Source organism: Taudactylus pleione, unplaced genomic scaffold (assembly GCF_031769625.1).
Source record: "Taudactylus pleione unplaced genomic scaffold, aTauple2 ptg000184l, whole genome shotgun sequence".
In the NCBI taxonomy this organism is placed as follows: Eukaryota; Metazoa; Chordata; class Amphibia; order Anura; family Myobatrachidae; genus Taudactylus; species Taudactylus pleione.
In genome coordinates, this window is record NW_028284586.1 from 12,876,259 (window position 1) to 12,903,062 (window position 26,804).

Genomic DNA, 26,804 nt, shown 5'->3' on the forward strand with positions numbered 1-26,804 from the left:
TGCTGCACAAGGGAATATTTACTCAATAAATAAACAGATTGCAATACTACTTTATTTTATAACAAATTTTCAGAATTGCTGAAAAAAACATCAAAAGCCAGAGGTTTTGTAAACCGACAATTTAGGGGCTAATTCAGCCGATAAGCCACTAACTGTTCATGCGTACGCATCGCAATGCGCGTGCGCAAAACAATGCGAGAGATGGGAATGTGTTCACTTGCTGTGTATAGACTGCCCAATAGAGTGACTGACAGGAAAGGCCGCTTGTGGGTGGTGACCACTGGAAACGGGGGAGTGGAGGTGCGAACGCAGGCGTGCCTGAGTGCCTCAACGCCGTTTCAGAGGGGTGTATAATTAAAAGGCAGCATCATAGTACAAGTCACTTCGTGGGATTTCACTCTGAAGTGATCGCTGTGCTTGCGGCAGGGTAAAGGCAAACTTAAGCGCTGCTATCACATCCGATGGTGCTCGATGTACCAATGGTTACAAGCACTTCCAGGAGATGACGTGTGCAAGTGGGTGTCGTATGAATGGCTAGTGGGTGTCTACATACACAAAGCGATCGCACGCCAAGACATAGTTGGTATGCTTATGCCTTGCCGTGTGATCACCTGCCATGCCGTCACTTCGCTGAATTTGCATACGCTGGGAGCGAGCGTACACATCTAGCGAGCTGGTCTGAATGAGCTCCTTAGTCCCAAAACTCTAAGGGGTATATTTACTAAAGTGAGGTTTTTAGAAGTGGAGAATTTATTTGCATGAACATGAGAAAACTACACCCCCTACGGTAAATAACAAGAATAGCAGAAGTCAAGAAGCGAGTTCAACGGCCATAAAAAAGTACGAGGCTGTAGGTCATACAAGCACTTTTTACATGTGTCCAGGAACTTCTTGCTTCTTAATTTTCATTATAAATCACGTTTAATACACATTCTTTTCACTAGACATAACAGGGCCAATATCAACCAACAACAAAGTTCCCTTTTAAAGCATTAACTTAAAGTACAGTCAGAGCATTTGAAGGTCACCCTGATGCATTTTTGGAAACTTGGAACAAGTACTCCATTTCCTCTCTGCCCTGGATCCTGTTTGTGCTCACTGTCTGATAAAGTAATAAGAAGTGACCTAGCTGTAAGTAGCCAAAATGTTTTTCCTTTATCAATCAAGATGAAATAATAAATATAAATGTTATTTATTAATACTGTATAAGAATTTACAGCTATGATTTTTCTTTATTATTATTATTATTATTCCCATGAACTATGGCCCAGATTTACGCTCTTTTGTAAATTCACCAGTGACTGTAAAATGGTAACAAAACTAAAGTATTAGGAATGCAGAGAAACCTGCTCTGTAACCTGGTTCCAGACATTTTTAGTCTGTAATACTAGATCATGCTTATATTCAGGGCACAGGTTTAGGAAACCGAGCATGACAAGCTAATAAACGTACTGAATAGATAAGGCATATATTCCATAAGAAATAAAAAAAAACATATAGGATAAATGATGAGGACTGCCATCAAAGTACAGAATAATCCTGAACCCAGTCAGGATTTATGGTGCATACACACTAGACTATATGCTCCCTGACCGATATCGTCTAGTGTGTCCCCGGCAGGCTGTGCTCAATGTCGTTCAAGACATTGAGCACACCCGCTGAACGATATCATTAACGATATCGTTTAGCGCCGGGCTGTCTCCCCCATTCCATAACATGCAGCAACCTGACAATATCGTCAGGTTGGCCTGCATGTTAACCCGATGAATGATGATGACGAACGACCTGCGGGAACGCGCGTCGTCGTTATCGTTCATCATTTTTGTGTTAAAAATGGACGATAAAGTGGACAACTGAACGATAACGATATCGTTATCGTTCAGTCGTCCACTTTAATCGCCCAGTGTGTACGCACCATTAGTTATCACAATGCATAAAAAATTTCTAAAACTGAAAGTAAATAATTGTAAAAATAGAGTTTGGAGTGAACATGACCAATACTGTAGGATGATGACTAAATAAATCATCTTACGGCATGACCCATACACAAAATATGACGTTTTGGTCCCCTACGAATCTACATGACTATACAGTCATAAGAGCATGGCTTCAAAAATAGGACTACAGTCTATGATTGGCACCCATTGCTATGTGATTGCACTCTATGATTTCTACTACAGTCTATGATTGGCACCCATTGCTATGTGATTGCACTCTATGATTTCATTAAGTGGGGTCTGTGGAGCGTACCGTAGTTTTATTTACGAGACTTATTTGCATTGCAAATACAGCAAAATACCACTTAAAGTGTACTACAGAGGCTGGGCAGGGACTTTCCCACACAGGAATTATTAGTAAACACGTATAAAGTCGCAGATCAAGCATATACAGCATAAGCCTTATTCGCGCACAGATGTTCCAATGTCACACATTGTCACTTTCAGTTGTTTTATTTATGTTAACAAGACGCACATTTGAGCGAGAAAGACGCTTGGCACGGCCAAGCTGCACAGGACCTGGCTCGCCAAGAGGGGCTTTTTGGCGCAACTGAAGCCACATTGTATGAGGACACATCTCTAGTTGGTATTTGTCATACATGGTATTTTATACCTGGACAGAAATGTCGCCCCTGTTATGTTTTTCATCCTCTCCTCCTTCTTCCTCCATCTACAGAGGTCTGTTGCAGGTTGTTTACTTTTGCAAATTCAGATTTTTCAAAATCATAAACACATACAAATAAAATATAAAAAAGATGCACAAAATCTCTCACAGGTCAGAATCCAATTGGCTTTCCCATGTCAAGCCCAGTCATAGAAGTAAAAAGTTAAATAACTAAACAGTAGCACTTTCCCAATTATACTCCTGGGACAAGGAAATTATCTACATAAAATGTGGAGAGGAAGTTACCCAGCAGAATTATCGAACAATGAAATCTATTCAACTAACCAGGTAACAACTTCCCATAAATCGGAGAAGAAAGCCTAGCAAAGTGTAGGAGATTTGAAGTTTAAATTCCATGTACAACCTCCACAGAGGCAGCGGTGTTCTTATTCAAGTGGCTTCCTCTGCTAACATGTAAGACGTTGTGGAGTTTGTATGTTCAAAGTGGTAGACACATCACCCAATTTGGTAGACCACAAAGGAGCTATCGCATGTGAGGTGATATCTAATGCAAAATTATATGTCCTCGCGGACTTTCATATATTGGTAAGACGCAAAGGAAATTCAAAGAGCGTATGGGTGTACATCGCTCGACAATTCGTGCAGCAATTACAAGTGGTAAGAGCGAGCAGCCGGTTGCATGGCACTTTGCCACTTTAGGACATAGGGCCTGATTCAGAGCCGGACGCTATTTGCGCTCGCTCAGAAAAAGGGGCCGGCTATTTAAATTGAGCGCTCGCTCTTTGCGGTCTGTTGATGCCTCTATGTCTGAGGGAGCGAACGAAACATGCGCTCGCTATTTTGAAAAGACGCCCCTTGGCCGCTCGCATCATACGTCATCTCCGCTATTTATTAGATTAATCGAGTAAATCGAAAGGCGTCTGAACTGCTCGCAGTGCTTGTGGTTGATTTTCCTACCGCAATCATGCGAACAGTTCAGGCTAAGAGACAACCAAGTGACGTGGTCGATGACGCTGCTTTGTTAATTATGCCCGTTTTGACCATTTGGCACGCCTGCGTTCGGATCTCCACTCCCCGTTTTCAAGCACCTTCCCCTGTTACCACCCACAAACGCCTCATCCTGTCACTCCAATTAGCAGGCACTCGCAATTTTGCGAACACACGTTTTCCGACCGCACTGACTGGTTGGCGCATGCGCATTACGACCCATACGCATGCGCAGATGTGCGAACATCGCTCGGAGCAAACGAGCGGCCGCTTACGAGCGGCTCTGAATCAGGCCCATAGTTTGGCCAGTCTAAAATACCGTATGATCGACCACATTCCCCCTGCTAATAGAGATGATGACCGTAATATGGCACTACTGAAATGTGAACCAAGATGGATCCACAGGATGGATGTCATCAGCCCACAGGGGGTTAAAATGAGAGTCTGCCTTTATCATGTTTCTTGTAAATGTTTTATCTATTATGATAGTTTATGGTTCTCTTAGAATTTTGTATTGTATTAATGACAATGTTTTGTATCAGCACTTTGATAGCACTAGTATGTAATATGCTGCTATCGTTCAATTCTAGGATGTAACATGTGCTACCATTAATGATTTATTATGCCAGGATATGGTCTGGTTTGCATTATTAACAGTGATGTATATCATCACTTTGGTACCACTTATATGTAATATGCTGCTGTTTTTCTATTCTAGTATGTAATATGTGCTACGATTCTGTGTTAGAATTGTCTGTTTATATTTTGTTGCCATAGCTACTTGTTGCCATGGTGATGGGTGTCACATGCGTCAAGTGCAGGACGTCATTTTCCTGCGTTTGCCGACCGGGTGCTGTGTCCCGCTTTCGGCAAGAGGATTTCACTTGGGTGATGTGTCTATAAAGATACAGTAAGATGTCTTTGTGTGTTTCTTTGTATTCTGAAGACGGTGATAATTTACTTTGCCTGCATCTGTCATATTTTATGCACAAGAGTGCCGCACCTCTCGTTTTCTATCTTACTATGCTGTGAGGGCACCTTGTCTAGTATACATTGTTTATGAATGGAGTGCCGGATTTTCCACATGTCTATATGTGTATATATATATACATCAAAGTTAACAAATGTCTTATGTCAACGTTTTGGTTCCTGTTGAACGAGGAAGTCAGGACATTATAGTTTAATGAAAACATCTGTTGCACAGACCAACAGAGGGACAACAGTTTCATTTTGTCCTCATAAGGTGGATGGCCGATGCCCGGCAGGTGCTTCCAAACACCTACATCTCCAATCGCCTGGAGACACACTAAACGACTGCCCAGCGATATGACCCACGACCACAGCGCCGACGGGCCGACATATTGGGCGATCCCGTGCCCGACCGCCCTATATGCCATCCCGCACCACATAGCGCTGCATGGGATCGTCAGCCGTATCGCCTGATCTTCCTGCATGTACAAAAGATCAGGCGATGCGGCTGACGACCTCATGGGAGCGCGCACTACACAATGTATTGCATACACACTGCACGATATTGACATTTGTCATTCCGATGCGTCGGAATCGGCCAAATTGTTAACAATATTGTGTAGTGTGTACCCAGCTATATGTATAGGCAATACTAGAACTATTGCATTTGTAAACACAGTCACATATTTATTTAAATGCTCAATATCGTTATTATTTTTGCTAGTGTACATCACAGAATTCACTTACATGCCACAGAAAATACATTGCCACAATGATTGTGAAGGGTGCAGACCAGACATAGTTCAAACAAGTGGCCAAGTCCATGAGCTTCTGCACGTCCGTAGAGATGAGATTAACGATCTCACCCGCAGATGAATTCTTCCTTCCAGCATTGGATATTACTAATGCCTTTCAGGGTGAAACAATTTTACAAATTTTACAATAATTGAAAGTGACAATAAATAGAAATTAACAGGAATGTGTATAGAAGTCAGAAAATGTAATGGAGATTTTTTTAAAATAATTATTATTTCACACCCCCTCTCTTGTGAGTTGCCAAGGACTAGTTATTGATGTATACAGAGTATAATTGCATTGATTGCACATGTGGTAATACATGCATCCTGACTGGACACAGTGAGTGGCAAAGACTTCAGTTGTGTATTGGTTTGTTTTGATGTTGGTAACTTTTGTAGCAAACTAAAAAATGGGAATTTTGTTCTTACCAGTAAAAATCCTTTTCTCTGAGTCCATGAGGGACACTGGAGACCATGGGTATAAGTGGAGCTGGATGAGCCTGGAACCCAAATAGTTAAAGTTTGGAGCAGCAGCACATCTATACCCCAAACCCCTGCATCCTATTAATATTAACAAAGCCCAAAGGCAGGGACTAGGATGAAGTCGTTCACAGACATATTGCATCGGTCTGAATTGCATAGCCGATGACCTGTATATCTGCAGACATATTGGGGCATTGTGCTGTGTGTGTATGGGCGGTCGACCAGCCGTACACTTGCTGTGGAGGCCGCGGGGAGGGGGAACGCGACACGCCCCCAAGCCAGTGGGAACCATGGCCAAATGACAGTTGTTCAGTGTGTAAAGTATGGACAACCATAATCTGCAGGTATATGTGTTAGGTGTGTACCCAGCTTAAGGTTCTCCCTGACTGCCAATCATGCATTTGCTCCAAAGGAAAGGAGACATCTCCTTCTTATAGTGTTTAAAACAGACCTGGCCTGGGAAGAGTAGTTTGCACCGCTAGTCGCAATTAAGAGGGTTCAACCTCCGGCAAATTCCTCCTCAAAATATATATTAGAAATTTGCTAATAATAATAATAATCCTCCCCAGGAAGGCGAGTCCGAATCCTGATCGTAGCCTGTGGTTCTATGTATACAGAGGTATACGGGGTCCATCCTCCGCAGTAGCAAGCTGGCCACTAGAGGAAGACCTAATACCGACTGTACAATTCCCGCAGCCCCAAGAGGGGGAGAGGGTGCAAACGGGGTCGGTTAAAGGTACCCACAAAGCTAATAGCTGGGAAGGGGTGTCTAAAGGTATAGTTACACCAGCCAGAACTTAGAAGCCCCTGTAAGGGGATGAGCCACTGGGATACTAGACTGCCGCACCGTGGTGGAGTATTTAGGCTTGCGATTAGTAATGCCTGAGGAAGAGGGCGTTACACACTAATGCCGATGCGCAGACCTGATAGGAGCCTGTGAGAAGATTCCAGCTGAGAGCAAAGAGTGGCCAGGGGGTAAGACTGTGCACTGAACTGTGAAGCTCATTGTATTATATACGTGGCCTCATCGCCTCTAAACGGAAACTGCATGTTTTGTGAGGAACTACGGAAATAGGTACTTTTGTAGAAGTATACCAGATCTGTAATACACAGTATGTAATATAGGCAAACAGTGAACTTGTAACCTCTCGCTGCTGTAACCTGAGCTCTAAGCTCTGAGCTCTGTTATGCAATTATAAATCACAATATTTGGAATAACACACAGCAGCATCTGCACACAGAGAAGTTCAGTCTGCACAAAACATTCAGTCAGTGCCCTATATAGCCAACACCTATATATATATATATATATATATATATATATATATATATAAGATAAGATAAGGAAAGGGACACTCTACCAAAGCACCAGTTAGCGAGGTATAGTTCCTGGGATAATTTGCAGTCTCCATTAAAAAAAAAAAAAACTATGGTACTGGCAGGCATGGGACTTGTACAGAAACGACTGTCAGTCCCGTCAGGTATAACGGTTATGAAATTAAATGAGAAAATGAAGGGAGAGCGCTGGACAAGGGTGTAATATTTATATTTAATAGTTAAACATATACAAAAATACAAAGTTATGAAATGAGCCTATGGTCAGATAGGGTAATCAATAGTGTACTCACACACAGACAAATATGAGAATGCCGGTCTAAATGAATGCACACTACCCTACTGAGCCATCTACTTAGTAGAAATGGGCAGTAACCTAAAATAGCCGCCTATGTGGAGAGTGCAGGGACCCTTTGGGAGCTGCCCTGTGGAAGGGCGCGCAAAAGGGGTGGAGAGCACAGAAACGAGAGATGCCCTACCCCCAGGGACTTGCTGCCGTTTTTAACAGCGGCCCGTTACAACTATGTCCCTGGTGGTTTAGTGGGTGGGCGGAGATAACAGGGTCCCCACTGCCATCCCCACAAGAGGGAGATCACCAATGTGTGCCTCTTACCTGCCGCAGTTGACCCGGACGCAGCTGTGTCCCTGATGTGCGCTCCGGGGACCGGCTGGTGTCACTGACCCAATCGCCAGTGCACCAGCCACCGGAGCAAGGTGATGGAGCGGCTGGCATGACCGCTGCCTCTGCAGCGGCACTGCCGACCACCCAAGTAAAAATAAAATAATAATCTAATAAAACAAACTTAAGCAGCTGAAAAGAATATGCCCAGCTCCGTTGGGCACCGAATTTAAAATGGTTGCAGGGGGCATAGGGGAGAAGGAACCTGTACTGCTGCTTCAAGCATTAAACTATTTGGTGCACAGGCTCCTCCAGCTCCACCTATACCCATGGTCTCCAGTGTCCTCTCATGGAAGAAAGAGAAATTTTATTATTTCAAGTAAAATATTAAGAGTAATGGTAGACTTACCTTTGTTAACTATTTCTTCGAAGTCCATAGGATCCACAGAGATACCATGGGGAGGTGTGGTCGGAGAGGTCCTGGCACCAAACAGTTAAAGCTTTAGCTCACAGGATGCACTGGTCCTCCTCCACATATACCCCTCCCCAAGCCATAAGCAGACAGTTTTGTAAACAAGCCCAAGGCAGGAGCAGGAAAGAGCAGAAGGAAGAACGGTACACTCAAGAAACACTCTCCCAGAAGATGACGGAATCAGTGATCAAGAGAAAAAATACCCATTGAAACCAGGGACATCAGGGTGGGCGCCCTGTGGATCCTATAGACTTCGAAGAAAGAGAGTTAACAAAAGGCAAGTCTACAATAACTCTTAATTTCTTCTTCAGGGTCCATAGGGGATCCACAGGGATTTCCATGGGGATGTCTCATAGCAGTTTCCCCTAAGGGTGGGGACGTTCCTAAGCAGAAACAAGAATCCAACGCCCAAAGGAAGCATCCTGAGAGACAACGGTATTAAAGGCGTAGAACCTGAGAAAGGTGTGGACGGAAGATCAGGTGGCCGCCTTGCACAATTGTTCAGCAGAAGCGACACGTCAAACCGCCCACGAAGGCCCCACAGACCGAGTAGAATGTGCTGTAACCCTGTTTGCGTGTTAGCTTGCGTGTAGATGAGAGATTGTCATGCGAAGCCATCGAGCCAGAGTCTGTTAGCTGGCCAGTCTCACTTGTAAAAGCCATACAACACAAAGAGAATCTGATTTCCTAAAGGAATTAGTACGATCCATGTAGATCCGAAGAGCACGAACCACATCTAAGGAGGCTTCATCTGCAGAAAGGTCCGAGGACTGAAAGGCCGGAACCACAATGTCTTCATTCAAATGAAATTGGGATACCACTTTAGGGAGGTACCCAGCCCTAGTACAGAGGACAGTTCTGTCCGGATGAAATATCAAGAATGGGGAGCGACGGGAGAGCACTGCCAAATCAGATACCATGCGGGCAGAGGAGAAAGAGCTGCTTCGCTGTCAGCCACTTGAGGTCTACGGAGTCCAGTGGTTCAAACGGAGGAGCCTATAGAGCCCAGAGAACCAAGGACAAATCCCACGGAGCTACCAGAGGGACAAAGAGGAGGTTGAATGCAGAGAACACCCTGCAAGAATCAGGCAGGGGAGCAGTCCTTTTTGGAACCAGATTGACAGAGCAGAAACCTGAACTCTAAGGGAGGCAGAGGTCTAACCCAGCCTGGAGAAAGCAAGCACTTGTGAGACCCTAAAAACTGTAGGGCCATAGCCTCTGGGGGAGCAACATTGGAAGAGTGCCAAACTCTATAATAGATGTGGGCTGAAGCAGGCTTACGCGCCCTGAGAAATGTCTCGACGACAGAGCGAGATAAACATTCGGCTCTTAAGAGGGATGACTCAAGAGCCACGCTGTCAAAGACAGACGAGGTAGGTCCGGGTGCAGGCAAGGGCCCTGCACTAACAGATCCTGCCGTAGAGGAAGCGGAAAAGGAGTGTCTATGGAGAGACTCCATAGGTCGGTGAACCAATGTCACCTGTGTCAGGATGGGGCTATGAGTATCACTGTGCCACCTTCTTGCATGAACTTTCAAAGAACCCCTGGGAGGAGGGAAATCGGAGGAAGTTAAAGTCCCACCTCACTGCCAGAGCGTCCAAGGCGACTAAGGAGTCTTTGGTCCTGGACCCGTACCTTGGGAACTTGTGGTTGTGACATGAGGCCATGAGGTCTACGTCTGACAGGCCCCATTTTTCCACCAGGAGTTGAAAGACATCCAGATGGAGAGCCCACTCTCCAGTGTGTATGTCCTGATGGCTTAGGAAGTCCGCTTCCCAGTTGAGGACTCCGGTAATGAACACTGCCGAGGTTGCCGGTAGAGGACCTTCGGCCCAGACCAGAATGTTTGCCACTTCCCGCATGGTTGCCCGACTTTGCGTGCCTCCCTGATGGTTGAAGTAGGCTACCGCAGTCGCATTATCGGATTGGATCTGGACCGGCCTGCCCTGGAGGAGATCCTGTGCCTGAGTACTCTGTACACTGCTCGAAGCTCCAGAATGTTTATGGGCAGACGATTTTTCTGGGTTGTTCACAGTCCCTGAAAGGTATGATGACCGGTTACTGCGACCCATCCGCGAAGACTGGCATCTGTAGTGAGAAGCTCCCAATTTGGAATCCAGAAGGGTCGACCCTTGTCCAGATGGGACGTCTGTAGCAACCATGCGACGGAAAGCCGAACCTCCGGAGAGAGGAGGATCATCTGGGACCGGATCATATGATACTGCCTGTTCCATTAGCAGAAAATCAGTTGTTGAAGGAGCATGGAGTGGAACTGGTCGTATTCCACCATATCGAAGGTGGATACCATGGACCCCAGGATCTGCATTGCTGAGTGAATGGATACCCTCCGATTGTGGAGCAAGTTGCGCACATGCAATTGTAGTGTCAAAACTTTGTCTGCTGTAAGAAAGATTCTCTGTATTTGAGAATCCAGGAGTGCCCCCAGATGTACCATCCGCTGTGTCGGAGATAGTGAGGACTTTTTCCAAATGATGAGCCAGCCGTGTGTCTGTACGCAGTCCACGGTCAGCTGGAGATGGTGCTGTAACACAACTGGTGAATATGCCAAAAATTAAGAGGTAGTCTAGGTATGTCAGGATCCTGACTCCCTGGCTAAATAAAAATGGCTAAAACAGCGCTAAGTAAAATTTAAATATCACAATTTATTAACACACGACAATTAATAAAACAATTCTTCCTTCAGTAATAAGTGTACAAATGAATATAGGCACGTATGATGATCAAATGTGAACATGCATGTCTAAATTAGAGCTCTCATAAAAAAAGAGCAAGCACCCTTGGCAGGCACAATCAAAGTTCATTGAGCACCAAACAAAGTTCAGTTCAATAAAAGTGCTCCAGTTTGAGAAATCAACTTTACTGGCTTAAGGGATGATCCAGTGTTACCCATAGTTAGAGATGGTCTTTGTTGTAAAAGTTCCCAAACGCAGAATGGTATTCCTGGTGTAGTGCTGTTAACGGTGTCAGGGTACTGGGCAATTCCAATAGTGGGCAGAGTCTCAATACATGAAAAGGTGCTGTATGTATTAAGTGCAAAGTGCCTAGTTAGGGAGCAAAACCAACGCGTTTCACTGCCTATTGGCATCTTTTTCAAGGTGACTATAATGTTCCAGGTAGAGCTTTTAAATAGTGCCGTTCATTTGTACTTAAGTGTATCCAGCTGTGTCTAATCACCAAATTCTCGTATATAAAAAAAAAAAAACACAATGTACTTCAGCAATAATATTCACATTCTAATCATACAATAAAAATATATAATTGGAAGCAAACCCACCACCCGCAACATTTATATGGAGATGTTACAAACATTTACTTGAGGTTAGATATCGAGAATTGATCCTTAATTAGAGAAATGTTTACCCTCTTTCTAATTGGCTTGGGGGTAACACAGGATCGAAATAGAATGGGTCCAGTAATAGCGTGGAGCGCCACGTCTCAAGCCTCAGTCCCACGGACTCTACAACCAAGGCCCAGCTGAGGGGGGAGTATCGCGGATGATGGCTACAGACCACAGCGTCAGAGGAGAAAGCCGTGGAACGCAGCGTCGCTCAGCACGGCGCTCCACAGTACAGTGTCTCCCCCACTGGGGTCAGCCCCCCAAAATACATAAGTATCTAAAGTCCTATAGTATAGTATGCAACATGACTCCATCATTGTATAGGGCAATTACATTAGTAAACTATTATCTAGTAATAGATGTTTTGATTCTAGGTAATCCAGATTAGACACAAAAAAACATTATTTTTAAAAAGTAAATGTACGGCCGATTTTGCACCAACTCACATGATTAATCAAACAGACAGTTGGCTGGTAACCCACACAAAACAATAGGTCAAAAGGATTGTTAATAAAAATAAATAAAATAAAATTTTACCTATATCAATATATGTATAGAGTGTTTAACACTCTCCACCATTGTTAATATATATTAGCTTTGTCTATTTCTCCCAAAAACCATATATACATTCTTATGGAGGGACTCCTATCTCGACACCATTTAAAATTGATTAGTGACCCACTCTAAAGGGTTGTTTTTTTTAATTATAATAGAAAATACAATCGGGATATAAGGTACGGACAGCAAGATTCAATAGACCAATTAGTCTACCCCAATTGTCCCTAAACCCCAGAAATAAATGGAATGCTCATAAATTATTAGTTCTGACTCCCTGGTGCCTGAGGTGGGCCACCATAACTGCCATTATTTTGGTAAAGACCCGAGGAGCTGTTGACAGACCAAAGGGCAGCGCCCGAAACTGGTAGTGTTGCTGCAGAACAGCAAACCGTAGGAACCGTTGGTGGGTTGCAGTAATAGGTACATGCAGGTATTCATCCTGAATGTCCAGAGGAACCATGAAATCCCCAGGCTCCAATACTAGGACAATTGATCATAGAGTTTCCATGCGGAACTTGGGCACTCAAATAAATTTGTTGAGGGTTTGAGATTCAAAATAGGCCGATGAGACCAATTCAGCTTCTGAATCAAAAAGAGAGTGGACTAAAAACCAGTTTCGCTCTGAGCCGAAGGAACCGGTATTATCACATCTGAACGCAGCAGGGAGTGAATGGCCTCCTGGAGGGCCAGGGCCTTGATAGGGTCTGATGCGGGACCTGTACAAAAAAATTGCTGGGGAGTACGCCTCAGGGAGGGCGTACCCCTGAGAGACCACTTCTCGGGCCCAGGCATCTGTTGTTGTTTGACGCCAAGAGTCAGAAAATTGAAGAAGTCGGCATCCCACACTGGGATCCCCCACGAGGAGGCCCGCCCCATCAGGCGGAGGGTTTTCCACGAGACTTGGAGGCAGGACGTCTGGCCGACCAACACAGCTTAGATCGCGGCTTGGTGGTCTTGTGAGAACTAGACGGCCTGGGAAAGGACTGTCCTTACCCTGGGGGCGAAAGGACCGAGAAGAGGACAGCCTAGGCTTAGGGGCAGCTGCTGATGGCAGAAAGGCAGATTTTGAGGTTGCCACAGTAGCCACAATCTTGTCCAACTCTGCTTCAAACAGCCTTTCTCCAGAGAAGGGTAAGGATTCGAGTGCCTTCTTGGTTCCCATGTCTGCCTTCCAGGACCATAGGAAAAGAACCTGGCGGGCGACTACCAAGGTCGCAGATGCCTTAGAGGCCAGGAGTCCAGTATCCAACGCAGCTTCTCCCAAATAAGAGGCAGCTTCCTGAATATGGGAGGTCTATGTCAGTTGTTCCCTGGTAGCGTCTGCCTATCCTTCGATAGCCTTAGCCACCCAGGCCACAGCCATAGCCAGCAAGCGAGTAGACTGACTTGAGACAAGTTTCTAGTTTTCTATCTGTGGCATCCTTAAGGTAGGATGTAGACGATAAATGCAGTGTAGAGCTTCTGATTAAGCGTGCCACATGCGAATCAACAGTGGGAGGGACTTCCCACTTAGTACACTCCTTAGTAGGGAGAGGTGATCAAGATGCGAGTCTTTTTGGTACATGGAACAGTTTTTGCCAGGAGTACCCCAAGCTTCTCCCATGAGCTCAATGAGCTGTTCTGATTGAGGCAGTTCAGCCTTAGCCACCTTTTGACGTTTAAAACTCTGGGTTTTAGGCTTAGGGGCCGGTTCATCATCCTCTATATTAAAGACTAATTTAACCGCCCTCTCTAAAGAAGGAACATCCACTGTTGAATGACGGTGCTCCTTGCCCGAGTGCGACTCGGAGAGAGAACCTTGTGTGTCATCTGCTTCCTCGATGATGCGTCAGAATCCGAAAGCTGGGTGGCATGAGAGGGTGATACAGTTCGCCTATGTGCTTTGGTGACTAACGGTTTGTCCGCCTGTAACCTTTGCTGATAGACGGAAGACGTTTGAGCCATATTCTGAACTGAGTGGGCATCAACATCCATCCAGGGAGAATGCAAAGGGGGTACCGACATAGTAGGCTGTGGGGAGGTAGCATAGGGCGGGAGGCAGCATAGGGGCTGCTAAGCGGTCCACTAGCTGCATCATAACCTGGGATAAGGGGGACACTCAAGGTTTCTCCTTGATAGGGGCTGGTACAGTGGACTGGGGAGGAGGTACATAACAAATAACACACAGACATCCTGCACTAAATCCTGAGGGGACAAGCCCGCTGAACAGGATCTGCAAATAACCAGCACAGGGGCCTCAGGCTCCTGTTTTCCCTTAGAAGACATAGTAATAACCAGCCAACAGCACACAATCAGTGTATGGCTAGTAATGCAGTGAGACACCCTTCACAATACAAGTAAATGTGAAGTAATATTGAACCCATACACACCTGGTAGTTGAGGGCTAATCAAGAGCAGCAGGGATAGCTATAACGGACAATCAGAAAGTATTAAGACAGTATAATCACCACAGTAGAGCTAGCACAAGTCACATACAATGCGTATAAATATATATAATGGGCACTAAATAAACTACTCAAGCCTCACAGGGCTGGTAGGATTTGTGCGCTGTTATACCTGGCCCCAGGGAGAGGTATACAGAGAGACTGGACCCGAAACTCCCGAGACCTGTAGCTTCAGAAAAGCCCTGATTAATGGCTACTGAGCGTCTCATATAGGGAGGAGGGTGAGGGGATGAGCAACTCAGAGGTGGGAAACCTCTTGTGAGGGACCGTGATCTGGGCTGAGGAGGGACTGCCGGGGGAGAACCTACCTCCCCACTGCAGCAACTGCTGGGTGCCGCTGGCCTCTACAGCTTTCAACTGCCCTGTTGGTCTAGTGGGGGAGCGGACGAAACAGTCGCCCCACTGCAGCGTCCTCCGGCAGGTCTCCACCACTGGAGGTAAGGACTGCAAGCGGGAGATCATCGTACCTGTATTTCTCCGTGTATCCGGCCGCAGGCCTGGGACCCCAGTGGAGCGGCTAGCAGAACCCCGCTGTTGCCAGCCATAATCACCGGACCACTCACTGGTGTTGCAGCATCGGCGGAGTGAGCTGGAGCAGCCGCACAGGCGCCCATTAGGACGCTTTGCTGCTTGCTAAGGTAAATACATTTTTTTTTTTTTTTTTTTTTAAACTCATAAAATAAAGCTTGGGGCTGCCTGAGTGGTCCCCGCCTAAAGGTGCGACCGGCCCTGCCGGCACCAAATGACAAACTGTCTGTTTATGGCTGGGGGCAGGGTATATGTGGAGGAAGACCAGTGCATCCTGGGAGCTAAAGCTTTAACTGTTTGGTGCCCGGACCTCTCCGACCACACACCCCATTGAATCCCTGTGGATCCCCTATGGACCCTGAAGAAGAAAATTATGTTAAAACATAAGCCAAATATTGTCAGCAGGATGAAACAATGTAAAAATAGTATAAAAAAACAAACAGAAACTTTGCCATCTTGATATTCAAAGAACTATCTGTACAAAAAATAAAACATATTAAAGCAATATCTTAAAAGGCAGTCCATTATGAAATCACAGCTGGAATGTCCAAAATACTTCTGTCAAGCACAAACTCAATAGCACTAATTGTATCATAAATAAGTTTGAACAAATAATCAAATTGTAGTTACTCTGGATTAATGCTGGGCACACACTAGCAGATATATTTACCGATCAATTGATCAGTCAATATATCTGGTGCCAGTCGGCCAGTGTGTACCAGCGATATGTCTGTGTCTTTTTTTTTTTTTTTCAAAAAAATGTGTCTAAAGCTAGGTACACACCAAACTGATACATCTGCAGATGATGGTTGTTCATACATACTGAACAACCATCATCTGTAATCTGACCGCAGGTCCCGCTGGCCAGGGGGCATTGCGCCCCACGGCCTCTGCAGATATATTGGGCATCGGCTGTGGAGCAAAGCCGATGCAATATGTCTGTAACCAACGTCGTTCAAAGACATATCGCTGGTACACACTGGCCGACAAGCACAAGATATACTGGCCGATCAATTGATCGGCCAATATATCTACCAGTGTGTACCCAGCATTAGTCGCAATGAGATGTACTAAAATGCACCAGGAGACAGTGCTTATTAATTTTATATGTTGTATATCTGTGTATAGCAGTCTGTATGCTGATTCTGAGACTCAGTCACACACAGATATACAAGTGTTGCATATTAAATTAATTAGCACAGTCTCCTGGTGCGTCCTAGTACATCGCATTGTAACTTAGACACATTCTCTGCAAAAAAGACGCCAGGCGCTATCAGAGTCTCACGGACCTGGTGTGCCAAGAGGGGCTGTTTGGCGAGACTGCAGCAGACGTACGAGGACACATCTGTAAGTATCTATCCGCACTGCTGTGTCATTTGCTTATTAACCCCTCACATGGTAGCCACCTGGCAGGGAGAAGTGTATTAAACTGCTACGAACACCAGTAGGTGTCCCAATTTTCACATAATAAGCATTAGGATATATTTTGCATATTGATTCTAACAGAACATACAGTTTAAAAAGCCTGTAATAGCAGGGTGACACTTTTCTAAATATTTCTACTTTTTTTCCATATGAAAAAACATTAACATGTATACTATACCTTCTTATAGACACTGCCCACTATTGCGGATCGAAGCCTCAGTCCAATGACATAGCAAATATAGTCATGTTGGTGAAGGAATAGGGACTGACCACAAGGACAAATGAACAGGAGCACAGCAACTGCAAAACTCTGCCAAGTAGGGGCTGCAGGATCCTTCAAGCGGTCCAAGAGTAGCCTGGTAAACACAGTCTCAATACAATTACTGTCAGACCACTACATTTAAATATTTCTTTTAAAATCAGTGAGCTGGAAATAAATACAGTGCGTACAGTGCATCCGGAAAGTATTCACAGCGCTTCACTTTTTCCACATTTTGTTATGTTACAGCCTTATTCCAAAATGGAATAAATTCATTTTTGTCCTCAAAATTCTACACACAATACCCCATAATGACAACGTGTAAAAAGTTGAGATTTTTGCAAATTTAATTTAAAAAAAAAAAAAACGCTAAGAAATCACATGTACCTAAGTATTCACAGCCTTTGCTCAATACTTTGTAGATGCACCTTTGGCAGCAATTGCAGCCTCAAGTCTTTTTGAATATGATGCCACAAGCTTGGCACACCTATCTTTGGGCAGTTTCGCCCATTCCTCTTTGCAGCATCTCTCAAGCTCCATCAGGTTGGATGGGAAGCGTTGGTGCACAGCCATTTTCAGATCTCTCCAGAGATGTTCAATTGGATTCAAGTCTGGGCTCTGGCTGGGCCACTCAAGGACAGTCACAGAGTTGTCCTGAAGCCACTCCTTTGATATCTTGGCTGTGTGCTTAGGGTTGTTGTCCTGCTGAAAGATGAATCGTCGCCCCAGTCTGAGGTCAAGAGCGCTCTGGAGCAAGTTTCCATCCAGGATGTCTCAGTACATTGCTGCATTCATCTTTCCTTCTATTCTGACAAGTCTCCCAGTTACTGGCGCTGAAAACATCCCCACAGCATGATGCTGCCACCACCATGCTTCACTGTAGGGATGGTATTGGCCTGGTGATGAGCGGTGCCTCGTTTCCTCCAAACATAGCGCCTGGCATTCACGCCAAAGAGTTAAATCTTTGTCTCATCAGACCAAAGAATTTTGTTTCTCATAGTCTGAGAGTCCTTCAGGTGCATTTTGGCAAACTCCAGGCGGGCTGCCATGTGCTTTTTACTAAGGAGTGGCTTCCGTCTGGCCAGTCTACCATACAGGGATAATTGGTGGATTGCTGAAGAGATGGTTGTCCTTCTGGAAGGTTCTCCTCCCTCCACAGAGGAATGCTGTAGCTCTGACAGAGTGACCATCGGGTTCTTGGTCACCTCCCTGACTAGGGCCCTTCTCACCCGATCGCTCAGTTTAGGCGGCCGACCAACTCTAGGAAGAGTCCTGGTGGTTCCGAACTTCTTCCATTTACGGATGATGGAGGCCACTGTGCTTATTGGGACTTTCAAAGGGAGCAGATATTTTTCTGTACCCTTCCCCAGATTTGTGCATCGAGACAATCCTGTCTCGGAGGTCTACAGACAATTCCTTGGACTTCATGCTTGGTTTGTGCTCTGACATGCACTGTCAAGTGTGGGACCTTATATAAACAGGTGTATGCCTTTCAAAATCATGTCAAATCAATTGAGTTTAGCACAGGTGGACTCCAATTAAGCTGTAGGAACATCTCAAGGATGATCAGTGGAAACAGGATGCACCCGAGCTCAAAGGCTGTGAATTCTTATGTACATGTGATTTCTTAGTTTTATTTTTTAATTACATTTGCAAAAATCTAAAAAAAAACTTTTTACACGTTGTCATTAAGGGGTATTGTGTGTAGAATTTTCAGGACAAAAATGAATTTATTCCATTTTGGAATAAGGCTGTAACATAACAAAATGTGGAAAAAGTGAAGCGCTGTGAATACTTTCCGGATGCACTGTACATTCATACAATGCTAAATGTCATATATAATTAGATTGCAGACTGAACTAATGTTGGCTACACATGAAACTGTTCCTGTGACAATTTCAACACATACGTAGGTGGTCAAATTTGACATTATGCAGCCGTTTGAGGTGAGTACACATTTTACACACAGCATCACTTGGACCGATTAGCTTGGTGAAAAGAGGACCATAGACACAAGTCAATGACGGCAATCTTAATTTTCCAACATGCTAATAGTGATCCTATCAAATTCTGTCATCGGAGCATAGCATTTGTTCTGATGTAATTTGTTCTGAGGTCACACGTACTGTAATATCAGGCCACTTGCCCCATAACCACTGTAAAATCACAGTATGTAATTCCAATTTAAATTTATGGAGCTCCGTAAGTTAAACATCAGACAAGTACGTTATAGCTGTTGTTCAATGATGTTTCTACCGATCATCACCTTGCTGCCTGCATGGCGCGTGCGCAAACTAGCTGTTACGATCGGAAATATCTCTCTCCTTGGACTTGGCCAGGTCGTTAGTTTGAGTGACAGGATGAGGCGTTTGTGGGTAGTAACAGGGGAAGGTGCTTGTGAACAGGGGAGTGGAGATCCGGACGCAGGCGTGCCTGACTCTGCAAACGGCGTTTTATGGGAGTGCATAATTAACAAAGTAGTGTCATAGCACACGTGACATGGGAGGATTTTACACTGACTTGATCGTAGAGCTTAAGAGAGGGTATGGTCAACCTTAAGCTCTACGACCAGCTCCGATGGTTCCCGATGGTCTCGATTAATCCTTATATGCCCGGAGATGACGTGTAATGCGAACGAGAAGGGGGCGTATTTTTAGTCTTACGGCCGCATCCTCCCCTTGGTCGTCCAGCTAACGATCCCATCTTAACGACGCAACTTGCGAGTGCATCATTTGCATATCCGGACCCTTTTCCCTTACGACCGTGCAGCCGCAACGACCGACTCTGAATGAGGTCCTAAGTGCATTGTTTCCGATTATCTCAGATGCATCTCGATGTAGGGTCAAATCCAAAATATGTGTCTTATTGATACAAGCATTCTAAGAGATGTTATGACAAGTATTGGACTTTTTGTTCTTAGAAACCATCTAAAGTTATGTAAGAAAGTTTTGGAATGCTGTAAATCCTCTCTGAGGTTGAACCTTTTGCATTCTGAACATTGTCAAATGCTTCCAGACCTTGAAACTTTGTGCCTATAAAAGAAACATTTGCAAATATTACACCCACTTGCAAAAGTGCTTTGACATCTGCAAATCATGATAAGAAATGTACTGCGAGCTACAAACACTAAACAGAGTAATACAGCATAAATCAATGATGCACACAATTATACATAAAATATGTTACCTCATTAGCTCAGGACTGATGAAGAGGAATGCAGTGTACAGAACCATTAACAGGACACTGAGCAAGTAGGTGAGGCCAAAAGCTCTAAAGATGATCTTCAATAGTGAATTATTATCCATCTGCATGCTTGGACTTTTCAGGAGAATTTCAGTCTCATCCTGATCTTCTTGGCAAATCTGAGTATTGTTCTTCATTTTGGGATTAGAAAACGTTGTGTGTACCTCCAACCTGCCACATTATACAAGAACACATATATTGAATATATTGCACTGAGAATTTAAATACTTCAATATAAAATATATGTTCTGCTTATCATTAAGGAAGATTAGCACTCAAAATGAATGTACACTTCGCCCACTCAGCCTCACTTCAAATCCCAGCCAGATTATATATTATCCATAGATACAGATGTAAATAACCCTGGGCCCAAATGTAATAGGATGCAGGATTCTGAAAGTGCAGAGATTTTGCTGAGTTAGCAGAGAAATTTAAAGCGGCAATGTTTAGTAAACATTGCCGCCATGGGCGTAACTACCATAGGTGCAAAGGGGTGCAGCTGCTATGGGGCCCAGAGCTGAGGGGAGCCCATCTTCCTTGTCAAAGTTACATGTGTTGTGCACATTTTTCACCATTGGGTGGTACATAGGGGTTCTTACAAATTTTTCCTATGGGGCATTCAAATACCTAGTTACGCCCCTGATTGCCACTTTAAATTTAACTGCTAACTTGCCAAAATCTCACCACTTTTAGAATCCTGCACCCTATTACATTTAGCACCTTGTGATAAATGTAGCTGAAAAACATGTTTCTTTTAGTGGAAACCTTTTTAAATAAATATGCTGTTCTCCTTGAACATTGTTCTTTTTCAAGAATAAGTGAAATATTTTAATAGTCATTTGTAAAAATCTGTATCAAAAAGAAGTGCAGATGGCAGCCATTTTGTCTGCAACCAAACCTCAGACGAGATACCTTTTACTTCAATATGTTTTACACAAAAAATTGTGTTTATAAAAAAAGAAATTAATTCTCAGCTATAGCATTAAAAATCTGCAATAAACTACACCTTTAATTATCTGACAGAGTTGCTAAAACTATTTTAATTAACTAAATGTTTAAGTATTACTGAAAAGCAGAATATGCAGCAAGACTTAGTAATGGAGTGACCTTGCACCTACAAAGTGAATAAGATGTAGTGGCCCGTGTGCACTAAACGTGTTCATTTCATAATAAACAGTAGTGAATCACGCATAGACAGGCGCCCTATTTCGCCATTAGTCTGCAAAAGTTTCCCTCTAACTTTAGTAACAGCTTCCCTCTTTGTTGCCACCATTGTAAATTTATTTACTTAACCAAATCTATATCTTCCAATATATAGTTTTCCAATACCCTAATGTCTTCTATATAACATTCTATACTCAGCAGCTAGGATAATCTCCCGCTCTCCAAAATATCAGCCATCTTACACATTGGTTACATCGCTCTCAATCATTCATCAAGTGACACACAAAATCCTTCTTCCTACCTGTAAAGCACCCCTTCAGCTGCACCTTCTAGCATGTCAGCCATTATATCTACATATCCTCTAAGTCAATCGGCCTCCCTTCAGCAGCATCCACTCCAAATACTCTATCGCACCTACAGTATAACCATCTTATGTACTGTGCCATACATCCGGAATTCCAGTCCTCTTCACCACTGTCAAAGTCTCCCAACAGCCGCCTTCAAATTTACACCGATATACTGTATGCTACTTCCCTCATTTCCAGCACTGTTGTGATCATATCTGCCTGACACACATAAACGACATGTGTGTGCTTTTACCTACATATCTCCATTTTATATTTGTTCCCTATTGCCCAATTAGATTGTAAGCTCTTTTGGGCAAAATTATATAACTTTAAGTATGAGAAAATAAGAATTCTGAAATACAGATTTAGGGCCTAATTCAGAGCGGCACGCAACGTAGATGTTCACGCAAATTTCTAAAAACTCCTATGGTGCATGCGTGACGCAGTGTGTACGCACAAAGGCGCTGTTGTGATCGAGAAATACTGGTGAAAGTTATGGGTGTTCCTGGCAGGTGACTACAGATGGTCCTTCTTATGGGCATGTTATAGGAGTGGCACGGCGGTGTCAATGAAAGTGGTTGCGTGCTGAAATATCCACCGCTCACGTAGAAGGTCATACTTGGACGAGAAATAGCACCAGCCATGGGGTTGGTGCAAATTTCGATGGTGTGTCCTATTGGTATTTCAGCGGATGCGGACATGTCTGTCCTTTGGTACATATGGCAGCACTTATGTACACCAGGGAAGGAGTTGGTAGTGGCATTTGCATAAAGTTGCAGATGGGCGACCGCCAATAGACGCTGCTGTGAGTGCTTCTGTGTCCAACTTTGAATCAGGACCTTGGTGAGAGAAAGAAGGGCAGGACACATGGCAACCCTGAGATTGTCACATAATAAGTGCGCTACAATATACAAAAGACAGATAAACTGAATTTAATAGAGCTACCGCCCTTGAGCAGCTCCTTTTACTGTAATAACCATAAGACTTGAGACATTTTCCTAGTCATTGTAATTAATATACAAACTCCAAAGCATCAATCAGGGCATTTCAGAACTGAGGGTAAGACCACACAAACACTCGGAGGAACTTACGGCTTGCTCTTATGCCATTCCTTTTGGATCTCTTTAGAGAACTTCGATAAAATTTCTTCAGCCATATCCGATTTTCTCAAGGACCAAATATCATCCACTTTTAAGGGCTGTTTGTAACCTCTAAACATTATTCTTATAAAGAAAAAAAAACAATATTAAATTCAATATTAAAGCATATTAAGTCTATTCATGAGGAACATAAAATAAGTTTCCAATCTGATGCCTGTAGTAGTGACCTGATGGCTGCTACTTATTAGTGCTTAGACAATTGTGTCCAACACATCGTACGTCTTCCCAATTCCCCAGCTGTTCAACAAGGCAATCTACATTCCCAGAGATGAACTACTTTTGTTGTCCTTTCACCATAATGACACCTTAGGTTATTACACAGGTTCTCAGACACTGCCCTCAGGACCCCAAACAGTGCACGTTTTCCAGGTCTCCTCACAGAATCGCAAGTAAAATAATTAGTGCCATCTGTGGATCTTTTACAACGTGTCAGTGAGTACCGAGTTTGGGAACCACTGGTTTATTAGAATGGTGACGACATATAAGAGTGCAGGTGTGTGCAGTTAAACGAACAATGCAGCCTCAACTATGGAGACACATCTGATAACTCTGTCCATCTAATAGCCCACTGCCCTCTCTTGCTCCAAAAGTCAGGGTAAATATTCCAAAGGACAAATATTTTTGTGCTGTACCAAACACGGCAAGTCTGAAGTTAAGTGTTTGCGCATGTAACCTAAGACACCAGGGATATAGAGATGTTTAACAAACCACATTATATGAAGAAATGAGAAAAGCTCAAACTGCCCTTTTTATCTTACAGATCTCCACATAACACCTTTCCTCAAATCGCCCCATTTAGCACACTGGAAACTTTGCTATTTAGCCACGCCAAAATACTAATCCTGAGTGCCTGGAACACTAGAAGCGAACTAAAGGCCCCTACACACTACACGATATTGATGTATTGCAACAACAATTAATCAATATTGTGCAGTGTGTATGCACTACATCGTGTAGTGCGCGCTCCCGTGTGGTCATCAGCCGCATCGCCTGATCTTTCGTATATGCCAGGGGTGGGGAACCTTTTTTCTGCCGAGGGCCATTTTGATATATATAACATTATTCGCGGGCCAGTGCAGGCCACGCCCCCTCCATGTGATGTCACACAGGGAAGGGCCACAATCGCCAGTGACTACAACAATGCCTGGAGCACCCTGAGGATGCTCCGGGAGCTGTAAGGACAGCGGTGTGACAGTCTGAAGCGTTTTAAGGATGCTACAGGCGGCACTGCTGCATAGATTCTGGCTGCAGGGTACCATTATAGGCATCCTGCTATCCAGATGAGGCTAGCAGAAAATAGTCAGAGGGCCAAACCAAATTATTCTGGGGGCCTTATACGGCCCCCGGTCCTGAGGTCCCCCATCCCTGGTATATGCAGAAGATCAGGCGATGCGGCGGGATCCGGCATATCACGCGGTCGGCTCGCTCAGTGTGTACGGACCGCCCAATGTCGGCCCATCGACGCTAGGATCGTGGTTGCCTCGCTGGGTACACAATCGTTTATTGTGTGCCCAGCTTAAGACGCAAAATTTAGGAAAGAGTAGCATAATGGAGGAAAATAGCAAAATTGTAGAAAAAAAGTAGCAAAATGGAGGAAACAGTATACAGTCTATGTTACAAACAGGAAAAGATAGGTCCAATACGAGTGACACGCGCCATGTATTGTTATTCTTAATCTGCAAGTTTATACTATTCCTTTGCTGCAGAAAAATGAAATCCTAAGAAGTATACTGTACACTACACGCGTAATAACACACAAAATTCAGGAAAAAGTAGCAAAATTGAGGAAAAAGTAGGCAGTCTCTGTAAAACGGCAAAGGACGGGTCCAATACAAGTGGCCCGCACCATACATCAATGTGCTATATGTACGACTTTATACCAATTCTTTTGTGACAAAAAACTAATCCTAGGTACCTTAGACGCAAAATTGTGGAAAAAGTACCCAGCAAGGTGAGCATGGCAGGCGTCTCGTGCCATGTAGCTCAAAATGAATAGGTTTATGAGGACATATCTGTAGTTACTTTTAGCTCCTTGATACACAGTGGAAGGACGGTTGCTATAGTGATTGTGTTTTATTAGAGGGATAGGCTGACATCTGTGTCACTTCTGTCATGTTTATTACATTTACTTTGCAGGTAATATATTTTTCTATGAGGCTTTTCTTGTTGTTAGTATATTGACTTTCTATGCTTTATCTCCTTTCAAAGCGGAGGAGAGGGGTTTATCTATATGTTAAATCCAAGGAATCACAGAATAAGCTCATGGGGTCTAATTCAAAGTTAGCTGAAATGCAAACATTATTTGTATGCAAGGCAAACACTGCACCACACTACATTTGGGGTCCACACACTTTTACATCCCCCCACAACATGGTGTTTCCAGATGCAAATAATGCAACCAGATTTGCTTTTAACTTTTAAGCAGATCCAATTCTGTAATGAAAGCATCTATTTATAATCACATCATTATTCCTGGGGGACTCTAGGACAGTAGAGCCAACACAATAATGGAGAAAGGATAAAGAATGTCCTAAAGGAGATGCCAATGCAGTCCCCTTAAGTCGTAGGAAGGCATGAGCGCCCAACCATGAATATATGAGTCCAGGACCCATTTTTCTGGTAAGCATATATATTATGGCATTTATAGCTTTCAGGATTTGGAGCAATCTTATAACATTTTTGTTAACATTTAGAATACATTTTTTTATTAATGTAATTTTTTTTTCTAACCTGGCCATATGCTGTAATACGTAAAAAAATATATTTGTATTTAAATAGTGCTAATACTTGCATATTATGTATTTATACATTGATATTATACACACAATATATTTTCAATTGTTTTCACTTCAGTAATTTTTTTAAGTGCTAACAGTATATAGTTATATACTAGCCAATGAGAATGACAAAACACATTTTTTTTTTTATTATATAACTGGTTGCAACATACTGTACATGCGGTATGTTTGCATTTTATATGATTCAAGTATATTGTTGGTTATACTACTTTGAACAAATTATGTCCAGGGTTATAGTATTGTATACTAAATAATATTCCGAGCACGTTCATTTAGATATTTCATTGGTATTTTTATGGACTAACATTTAGTTGCATGAATTACTAAAGAGGGGAGTTAGATCATTAATCAGATGCACAAGAATTCTGGAGTGGGCGAAACGCGTAAGCATAAGACATGTCCACACTCTGGGCCTGATTCAGACCCGCCTGCAAGCGGGTCGATGTTGCCCAAGTGCGCATGCAGCTCCGTCGTGCGCATGCGCGAGACCCGAATAATGACGGCCAAGCCGTCGTTATGGGTCTCGCACCAAAGGGGGCGTGCTGTCGATGGTGACTGACAGCACGCCCACTTTAGTGGGCGTGCCGGGGGCGTGGCTACCATCTGGGGCCGGCCCCACTGACATCACTAGTGATGTCAGTGGGAGTGCTTTTGGCTCTGATAGAGCCAAAAGCACTCCAGGGCTTGCGGCAGCGAGACCCTACCGCAAGGGTCTCGTCGCAAGCCCGATGGTCGCGATGGTCTTGACCATTGCGACCATCATTTTGGCCGCTCGCTATAGCTGTGGGTGGTCACCCACAGCTATGCGAGCGGCCAGGAGGCAGCTCCAAAAAGGAGGAGGGACGGCCCTGATTCAGAGCGAGCGCACTGTCAGAGCGTCCGGCTCTGAATCAGGGCCTCTGTTCACCGACGGTGATTTCTATGTTAAAGTGCTTGACTCCATGATGTGGGGGAAAATGTAGGTTTATAAGCTGGCTGCAGGAAGGACCAAGGATATTCAGGCGGTCTATGAACTGTGTATGGAGGAGGAAGGGAGTCTTATGAATTACCCCTGAGATGAGTCCTTATAGTCCATCCAACCTTCTTTTTTTTTTTTGGCAGCTTCCAAGCTTAAATAAAACTACCCCATAGTGTGCATTTAAGAGTACTATGTACGTTATCAGGGTGCCAGAGCCAAATAAGACTGTTCCCAGCCACTCCTTTGAATTCCCCAGCTGAAACTAGTGGTGCCACATC

At 44.0% G+C, this 26,804-nt stretch overlaps 1 protein-coding gene across 1 annotated transcript in view; it reads right to left on the reverse strand.

Annotated features, from left to right (window-relative positions):
- LOC148519750 (multidrug resistance-associated protein 1-like) overlaps positions 1 to 26,804 on the reverse strand; it is a 113,503-nt gene that overhangs the window by 52,689 nt on the left and 34,010 nt on the right. Inside the window, exons 8-11 of the mRNA XM_088476186.1 lie at positions 22,702 to 22,833; positions 20,043 to 20,270; positions 16,776 to 16,953; positions 5,326 to 5,487 (exon numbers count right to left, since the gene is read on the reverse strand). Of these exons, the coding sequence (XP_088332312.1) occupies positions 5,326 to 5,487; positions 16,776 to 16,953; positions 20,043 to 20,270; positions 22,702 to 22,833 (700 nt within the window). The remainder of the gene's footprint in view (positions 1 to 5,325; positions 5,488 to 16,775; positions 16,954 to 20,042; positions 20,271 to 22,701; positions 22,834 to 26,804) is intronic.